This window comes from Quercus robur, chromosome 1, assembly GCF_932294415.1.
Source record: "Quercus robur chromosome 1, dhQueRobu3.1, whole genome shotgun sequence".
NCBI lineage: Eukaryota > Viridiplantae > Streptophyta > Magnoliopsida > Fagales > Fagaceae > Quercus > Quercus robur.
In genome coordinates, this window is record NC_065534.1 from 20,276,003 (window position 1) to 20,286,202 (window position 10,200).

Consider the following 10,200-nt stretch of genomic DNA (forward strand, 5'->3'; position numbering starts at 1 on the left):
TTTTTGAAAAAATGTGCACTAGGGTTTCTTTTATACCTTGGCTTAAAAACCACGAAACCCTGGATCAAAATGGCTAGTTGAACTGAATCAGAAAATTGATTCTACATGAATCTCGATTGGACGAGCATGGATTGAACTGGTGTCATGATGCTTTCTTTTTCTTTTCTTTTTTAATATTATAGCATGCTATCTTAGTGTATGATCTTCCAAGATTGTGACCACACGCTTTTTGGTGATGTTTTTTATGTAGCCGAGGCCAAGATTGTCTTTTCTCTAGTTTGGGGCCCACATCTCTAATAGGCTAGCCAAACTCATTTTTTTGGAGAGCAAACCCCATAAAATCAGCTTTTCCAATTTTTTTTTAGAGTTGCTACAGTTGCTCTCTTTGTGTGGAGAGCACTGTAGCTTCTCTTTAAAATATTCATTCTCATACTTTTTGTACTCTCTTCTTCTTCTTCATTGTCTCTTCCAACCTCACTCTCAATGTCTCTCTCCTCTTCTTGTCTAGCCTCTATCCGATTGAAGTCACCACTACTAGATTAAAGCCACCCCAAAACCCAGTCACCGATGGCTCTAACGGTGGGTACTATCAGTGGGTTATCTAAGTCTAATGATGAGTAATACAAGCGAAGTTGAGAGTGTTTGATTCGGGTGTTGTTGGATGATAAAATATAGGTTTTGGGATTTGGGTTTTAAGATTTGAATGGTGTTGATTTGGATGTTGTTGGATGATAAGATCTGGATTTTGAGATTTGGGCGTTGTTGGATGATAAAATCTATGTTATTGAATGCAAAAGAGTTTTTGGTGTTAATGATTTAGGTGTAATAGTGGGTTGGAACAATTTTTTGGTATAATAATGACAATAATAAGTGAAGAAAAAATATTTAAATGAGAATAGAGAAATGATAGAGTTTATTAGAAAATATATGTGAAAAAGTAGGTAGGCAACATGGTTCATTCCCAAACATTGAAAAAATATGAAGAGACTATTGGAGATGTTCGATGTTAATATTTAAATGGAAAAAAAGGGTTACCTTGTAAAGGCCCAGCATTGTTATGCCTGTGGACCCGAATATGCTATGGGCTTCTTATTTCACAAGTACCAAACTTTAGAATGACTAACATTTATTCCACAAAATAAAATAAAATTTAGAAACACAAAAAGAAAAGGACCCAACATTTGAGGATATTCTGATCAAGATTTTAGTTAATTAGGTTTGAAAGCATTCCCACTTCTTCAGTGGAGAATAATGTTATGATGGAATGAGACTCATATTTGAACTCTTTTGGGATGAACAAAATATTGCCAAGTACATCAAGAAATACAAAAGCAAGTGATAGATTATACCATCTATGTTCACAAATCTAAAATCCGCAAGCAGAAAAGGAATACATTAGATTTTCTTTATTATAGGAAGAAATATCTGTACATTTTTTCCTCTCCCCCTGAACAAATATGTAGTCAAAGAAAATTTTAGATCATCTCTTGCAGAAATCATTGGACTTTTAACATCACGCAAAAAATTAGAATAAAAGGCAGAAGCAAATAATTCCTGTGCCCTTCAGTTTCTCAAGTTAATGGTCAAATGGGGAGTGAAACTTGGATATCTGCAGCTTGAACAATTCATGGAATATGCAACTTTATCAGTGATAGAGAACAGTAATGTACTGGCACTGCAATAAAAATCTCAGTGATTGAAGAAAGGATAAAATTTGCAATGAGGCATATATTCAGGAAGCAAGGTTGCTGATGCCAAAGTAGACAGTCTTCTGTTGAAATGCATTGATTGCATAATCAACCTGAAAGTGACCAAACTGAGATTTAAACCGAAGACCATATCCAAGCCCAACACCACATCCGGGTTTGCCCTGCCGCAGTGCTGGATTTCCTGAAACTCTCATACAAAATTGAGTTATTGATGAGATAATCACATGAGAATGAGTCTAAAGAGATACACCATAATAGATGAGACAAGCAGATTGCCAATCATGTTAAAAAGCAAGTTATGCTGATAAGGAGATATGAGTCAGGAAGACAAAGTGAAAATGTCCAGACTTGGTTGGGCTGACAATATAAAGACATAATACCTTGGCGTGAAAACCACAAAACCCAGATCAAAATGGATGATTGATTTTTGCTTTTTTCTTAAAAAAAAAAGGGGGGGAGAGGAGGAAGAAGAAAATATAGGAGAACAAGCTTTATTTGTACTCAAAAGAATTCTAGTCCTTGGTCTTTCAAAAGGTAGCACACTGTAGATATATATTTTATTATTTTATATATAAGTAAAAGGTGACTTTATTGAATGAGGTAGCATGCATGTTTCACCAAGTGGTGCATGTACAGAACCCACATCTTTAGCCGCCTCATGATGCCCTAATCACATTAGAGAAGATGTGTCGTGAGGAACCAGCAATTTCATTGCTCCAATTGGCAAAATAGTTTTCAGGAAATCTAAACACTGTTTCACAACGGAGCTCATCAGGACTGGGTTGCTCTTATTTTTAGAAACCAGCAGCTGATTTGAGTTCTTGATCCAGCAAAATAAACTAAAAAATATAATCTAATTCCTTCATGAAATGCTAGGGATTATGGAAAAATTGGAACAAGAGTGAAGAGGAATCAATATATGAAAAGTTTATATCTGGCCTTGGTTTCCATCTTTCTTTTCTTAATGATATAATAAGGTTGTGCTCACACTAGATACTTGATCTTGTAATCCATGGCTTATATTTTAGAGTTGACTTTGTGCTAATGGGGCTTCCTTCCCTGTGAAAGCTTTCTTATCTCAACCAGCTAGCTCTATAGATCCATATATTGTACTGGCCCACGCCGAACACCAATCCAGGAACAGTGTTCCCAGAATTACAATTTATGGCACATTTTAAAAATTAAGGAAGTGTGTTTAAACTTTAAAACCCTAAGGGAATGCAAATCTGCAAGTAACTCACATTTTGAAACAGAGTGAAAGAATGGTAACTCACCTGGTACATGAATACCAGATCCCAAGTCAGTTCCACAGTCCAAGAAAATAGCACCTTCCAACATTTTGTGCTAAAAAACAATAAGGGGGTAAGGTCAAGTAATAACGTGGTAGTTCATTCAACAATAAGTAAGAACATTTAAACAATCAAATGTGAAAATATGAAGAAGTTTTACAATTAATTGTAGGTGATTCTACCGAAAGTATTTAGAAATAGCTTTTCTATTAAAAGATATGAAGTTTGCATATGACCTTCCTAAGTTTTCTAACCATCATAGCAGACTCTGGACCAGCAATAACATAAATGAAAAATGGATGCACAAGAAAACAAGAAAAAAAGTATACAAATCTATCAAATAGACAGATTTGTTACCCCATGCATCAATCTTACAGCAGATATCATGATTAAACAATTCAGCCTAGATTTTTGGTGATAGATCCAGTCTACAATGACAGTACCTCTCGCTACCTCAGGAAAAGAAATTTATAACATTTTTTTTCCTGCGGCTAGTGAAATTGCCATCTCTCTGTTCTTTTTTTTCCCCTTTATTCTTTAAACCAAATTAGGCTGAACATAGTCAAAAAGAAAATGCTTACCTTATGAGAATAGAAAATAAAAAGATCAATAGTCATACAAGAAAAATCAAGGCCCTGAGTTCTTAAGCCAAAAACAACCAAAAAGAAACATGGTTCTCTATGCAAACAAGGACCATCAAAAAACTGGTCACATTAAAGAAAAAACTTTCACACGTCAGGGCATAAAAAAGAACAAGAAGTTTAAATTTGACTGCTCCTTCACCTGTGAAGGATGAGAGCAAAGGCCTCTGATGGATTAATCCATTACTGATGTTAGAGGTCTTATTAAATTCCCTTTCACTTGGGGATCTTTATAGACAGATTTCAAACTCCAAAAAGCTTTTTTATGTTCTTATCTGATGATTTCAGTCAATTAGAGTTAATTACTTAAGTACTGAAAACACGGCCAAAAATTTTTGTAACACATACAAACCCCCCCAAAAAAGAATTAAGACCTTTTTAGTATTTCAAACATATTTCATGCTTAAGACATCAGTATCAACTGAAATCCCAGTCAACCATTTTATAAGATTCCAAGACTAGGTTTAATAACCACATCAGATTGGATCTTTTAGCCTAATAAACACACAGTACACACTCATTAGAAATTAAATCTGCTTCAAGATTGTAACTGTTCTCAACAAAAGCCCCTTGGAAAAAGAATAAGAGAACCTCAGCTATTCTGCACAGAGCACTTTGGTAATGATTCCGTGAAAAGTCATTACAAGATTAAACTCCATAATATTTTTTTTTACACATACACATCTATATTAACTTGTACTAGAAGTAGATAGCTTATATTCTAACCTTTTATCAAAAAGAAGTAGAGAGCTTATTATTATTATTTTTTTTTGATAGGTAAACAGAAAACTATTATTAAAGAAAAAATTAGAAAGAGTACAAGTTGTTCATGATGATGAACAACTGGAAAAAAGAACAAATAGCACTACAAAAGAGGCAATCAGGAAACTAAGCTAAGGGAAGACATAAACTCAGAGAGAGAAGAACAATCAGTAAAACCCCAACAATGAGACCACTCCAAAAGATTTCGTTGGCATAAACACTTTAACTCATCCAACGTCCTCTCATTATCCTCAAAGGAACAGCGATTTCGTTCCAACCACACACTCCACATTAAGCACCCTGGAACCAAATTCCAAATGTCCGAATTATGTTTCCCAAGCCACTGATGCCAACAAGATAACAAACCCGCCACTGATCCTGACATAACCCAATGCATACCAAAAGCCTGAAGCATAAAGGTCCATAGGGAATGAGTAACAGGACAATGAAGAAGAAGGTGGTCAACCGACTCCCCATCACAACAACACATGCAACACCAAGTAGCCAACGGGCGACCCCTAAGTGTTAGATTATCCAAAGTGAGAATCCGATCATGAGCAGCAGTCCACAAAAAGAATGCCACTTGCCTAGGAATCTTTGGTTTCCAAACACCCTTCCAAGGAAACAAAGAATTTGAGTCACCCCGAATCACTTGGTAGTAAGACCAGGTGTCAAACATACCATCACCTTTTAACCGCCAACAAAGAGTATCACTCCTATCACCCTGAGGAATACGAAGTTGGATAAACTGAAGTAGAGAATAAGAGGCGGCAAGCTCCCAATCTTCAAAAGCTCTAAAAAACCTTAAATCCCACACTCTAACAGTACCACCTTCCGGAAGCCACAAAACCTCAGAGATGCAAGCGTCATTGGCATCTGAACACGCATAGAGCTCAGGATAGAGATCTTTTAGGGTATTATCCCCAATCCACCTATCATGCCAGAAGCGGATACGGGTGCCATTACCCACTACAAAAGACATATGCTTAGAAAAACTCTCCCACCCTTCATGAATGCTTCTCCAAAGGCCACATCCATGAGTCCTCTTATTGAACAAAAGGAAGATACCAGAACCTTGATTGCCTTAAAGATTACAATAGACTTTATTTCTATCTACAACCATGCATCACCAAAAGGGGCTTAAGGCTACATCACTTTATTTCTGAGGTTAATTGCAACTTTCTACCCTAAACAACGAGGTCAATTGCAATGTTCATCCTAAACTATAAATTTTTGTAATTTACACTTAATTCAAGATTAGTTTGCAACGTCCACCCTACCATCCAAAATCAATCTTAAAATTGAAAAATTGGGGCAGACATTGCAAATTAATAGAAACTAATCTATTTGTTAATTTTGATACTAAATTTGGATGATGTGAAGGGGATTGTAAATTAATATTGAATTAGGGCGTTAGATGTAAAATTTTGTAGTTTTTAGATGGACATTGCTAATGCCCCCAAAGATTTAGGGAGGATAGCAGCAATTAACCCTTATTTCTTTTAGCAAATGGGCTCTATGAGGAAACCATTGGTTTCACAGCTAACATGCAATATTAGGGCAAGCACAATGCTATTCTTAGGTCACTCCTATGTTCTGTCAGAAAATATTGTCCACTTATTGAACAAATTGACCTAGAAATTCATTTGCATCCAATACCATGCTTTCTAATCAAACACAACGAAAGAAACAGAATATTACCAACCTAGCAACCTCAGCCTTAGATAGACTAAGCATGCAAAGATATAATAATGATTGGTCTATACACTAGCAAACAAACCAGGAAAGAAATGACATGTTTTACAATAATCATGATTAGTAAATCATTTTGCTTTTAAACACATTGTTGTCAGAATAGGAAAGTACATAGTTAGACACACAAACATTTGAACACAGGTTTTTTTTCCTAACAAGTAACAATTGTATACATAGGTTCCCACACAACAAACATTTATCACCAATTAGCAAGTTCTATATCAAAATAAAGGCTTGACTGTTGTGAAAACTATTAGGCCACAGAAAAGTTGTAAAGTTAAGCACTTAAGCCATAATCATTTTGATGTAACTGTGGTGTGGCAGTATGATAAGTACTTAGTTCTCAATGATTCTCTAGCTGAGGACTACTTAGCAGAAATTAAGATGACAACTTGGCTTAAAATGAAGTTCCATGCCCAGAACAGAATACAAGCAAAATATCCAATTGAAGTTCAAAACTAAAGACCTTCTAATGATTGATAAAGCCATTAGTTACCAATGGGAATGTCAATTCATTGTTAGCAACCAGACATGATCTCCCCGATCCAACTGCACCCTCACCGTAACCCCGCACACTGCCAAGACCCCCAATTGCAAATGCTTGGTAAGGAGCCATGTCCCCTACAATGGAACCACCTGTCAGGCTGTCAAAAGAAAAGGTAAGGGTGGTGCAAATAGAGCAAGGATATAAACAATAAGTCAGAAAGTGCATAGAAACAGTCAAAAAAGCCTCCCTCAGTCCTGCTTTCAGAATGGGATAAGTGAAGCTTTCACAGCAGGGTAAGGCATTGCGCTTTGAGCACAATCAATAGATCCCCTTATTTCCAAACCAACACTCATCAATTTCTCCACGCACTTGATTAGTTAATTTAGGCTTTTCATCAATTATATGATATAAACCATGGTCTCTTTCTTTATAATTTTTCTTCTTTTTCCTCAAATTATTGGTTTCAATATACAACTTAGAATACTTCTGGATGATTTAATGCTTTTTAATAAATTTTTGTAATTCATCTCTTCACTCCCTAGGACACATCATACATGCTACTTGTAAAGCTATTTAAATACTTAATCATTCATTTCCTCAATGCTTCCTACTTCCCTACAGTCCATTGTATTCAGCCCTTCTGTTTGCCACTCACCACTCTCCATACTGGCTTCAAAAACTATGCAGTATCTAATGCACAAAGAAATATTACTCACCTTGTCAAAAGAAATGCTGGACCAAGTTTAACTCCCTTTGATGCAATAAATTTAAACCGGTTGAAGATTAGCCACTTAGATAGAACTGGAATCCCTTGTTCTATTTGCAGACTCAACTGGTTACAATACAAATTTGCAGTTATCAGAATGCATGTGACTGGCACCTAAGATATACAAATCCAATGTGTGATAAGAATTTTGTATCATAGATCAACAAAGGAGATAGCTTACACGACAAAAACTATGATCATTTGCCCTTGCATATCGAGATTCTTGTCTTAAAACTACCATATTGTCATGGGAACTACCACTGCATAACAAGCACATTACAGAAAACGTTAGAATTCAATCTGACAGAATGTTTGAAAATTAGAATACCACTACATGCCTCAACTACCTGCACGTCACAGGAAACCCATCAAAATCTCTGCTTATCGAGCGGCAATCATCACTTAAAGGACGAATATGCTGCATGGTTTGTAGTAATTAGTTTCCATCCATGAACTTCGGACAGAAAACTGCAAATGAATGTAATGCATGAAAATAGATGCCTAAAGGATACTGATTAGTTAATTAGAGAACAGCAGACCTCAAATTTTATGCTGGTTGTGCTGCTCCATTTGGTACTTGCTGGCTCATTCAGATCCAATCCAACTGCTAATCGAGACAGATTCACACCTCCGCTCCCTGAACGGGAGAAGTTGTCCATGGGGACACCATGGACCCCGATCTCAGGTGAAATGGAATGCTGATAATTAAAAGAAATTAGAAATCTCAAAATGTATGCTGCAAATTTCCACTCATACTAACATCTTTGTTTTAAATTTATTGATTGGTTTTTCTAAATGTAGGTCAAAGTGGTTCGGAAAGTCCCCATAAAGCTCAATTCTAATTTGCAATATGTTTTTCCATCTTTCTCACCAACAAATAATAGTAATGAAGCAGAAATAAACCTGAATAACAAAGGACTGTTGAGCAAGCCATTCCGGTCTCGGCCTCCTATAAGCTATTAAGACATTTGAATCATAGAGCCCCTTGTCTAATGATACATCAAGCTTCTCACTTCCACCAAATAAGTTCGGATGTTTGATGTAAAGACTGCAATAAACAAACTGAACCCTTTATCTTGACAATGCCATAGTTCTCCATACGGTTGCTGAGAGAGCTAAGTAAAAGAAATTAAATTCCTAATTTCAAGTTTCACATTTGTTTTTATTACCAGAAAAACATAAAAAAGAAAACCAGCTAAAAACAAAGCCAAAATTTGATTTCAACAAAGTTGAGTGAAGCTTTTTGTTCCCATAGGCCAAACAATGAGGAAAAAAGATAATAAAAAGTTTCAATTTTTATATATCTTCTCTTTCCCTTCATTTATCTTCTCTATATAAATTTAATGAACCCATATAAATCCAAAAAAAATATGAAAGCACCATCTAGAGAATTTTGACCCAAAATAACAAAAATCAAAACTTTACCTTCCAATTACCAGAGAAAGAGGACTGCCAGTGCTCCTGTTAGAAGGAGTAAGAGAGAGAAAAATCAATTACTGGGTAAGGAAGAAAAAGATAAGCAAAGCATGAATTGAGCAAGAACCTGAAAGGAGTAAGCATCAAAGAAGCGCATAGCTTGTGAGTGAGGTCAACATTTACATCAATCTTGGCTGTCACACACACACACACACCCCCACAAAATCAAAATGGGCACATTACTCATCAACAACACTGCTATAGAAATCAACTGCAACCATATATTTAGTGAGAAAAATTAAAGCTTTACTGGGTTGGGTTTTGTTTTGTTATTTATTAAAAGCTATATGAAATGAAATGAAATGAAAGATTTTAAGACTGACCTTTGCCAGCATGGATGCTCTTCTGAGCTCCCATCCTGTTACCTGTGTATAATAAACCATTAAAATGAAAATGGAAATGGGAATGTCTTATTTGAGTGAGACTTTGAGGGAGACAAAGATTGCATTCTCAGTTTTTGTGTTTCAGAGGCAAAGGAAAGAGGTGTGTGTGGCGCCTTGTGTTTTACGGGTCACTGGTGGTGACGTATTGGAAGAAGAGAAATTAAAATTAAAAATTAAAAAAAAAAAAAAGTTCTTAGCTTCCAAACTGTGTTATCCCTTTGCTTCTCCTTTGGTCTTACCTCTACGTGAGAAGAGATACCAATTAAAACACTCCAATTTCTTCTTTTATCTCTCTCTCTCTCTCTCTCTCTCTCTATTATTTTTCCTGTTCTTTTCTTTTTCTCTTTTCTAAGTTTTCAAATATTTATAGGGAGACCACAATAAAAATATTTTAAATAATAAATAATTATGTTATCTTTGTGAGATTTTGGGTATGATGTCAAGGGCAAAGCTTAGGTTCACTTGGCCTAGACATTTTGGGACTTTAGGTAAGAATTAAAATAGGGTTTTCTCCAATTTCATTTAAAATACTTACAAAATAAGGCACTTTTCTATTAATCTATATTTTCAAAACAAATTTATCCAGTTTTTTTTAAAGAAAAATTATGACACTCCACTAAAAATAAATAAATAAATAAAAATTTTATCGCACGTGCAAAGTGCATGTGACAAGGTTAGTTTATATATATTAGAGTAATTAATACTACTTTTTACTATAATAGATAAATGGCGAAACTATAATATTGGTCCTTCAAATTTATCCTGTGTGCATAATTGGTCTCTTAAATTTGAAGTGAGTACAATTGATCACTCAAGTTTTAAAACTGAGTTGTATTAATTCTTTTACTAACTGCCGTTAGTGATGCTATTTACGTGGTTAACAGAATAATGACTTGACTTTTTTTTTTAATGACGTGGCATTTCTATTATTA

The 10,200-nt window shown here is 35.3% G+C and overlaps 1 protein-coding gene across 1 annotated transcript; it reads right to left on the reverse strand.

Annotated features, from left to right (window-relative positions):
- Window positions 1-1,382: 1,382 nt before the first annotated feature.
- Window positions 1,383-9,459, reverse strand: LOC126724897 (outer envelope protein 39, chloroplastic). Its single transcript, XM_050429328.1, has 11 exons — window positions 9,209-9,459; window positions 8,953-9,019; window positions 8,835-8,870; window positions 8,313-8,457; window positions 7,949-8,107; window positions 7,757-7,827; window positions 7,591-7,669; window positions 7,360-7,475; window positions 6,653-6,800; window positions 2,984-3,053; window positions 1,383-1,890 (listed from the first exon to the last, which is right to left on the reverse strand). The coding sequence occupies exons 1-11, from the start codon at window positions 9,240-9,242 to the stop codon at window positions 1,733-1,735; spliced, it is 1,083 nt and encodes a 360-aa protein (XP_050285285.1). The 5' UTR covers window positions 9,243-9,459; the 3' UTR covers window positions 1,383-1,732.
- Between the last annotated feature and the right edge of the window lie 741 nt (window positions 9,460-10,200).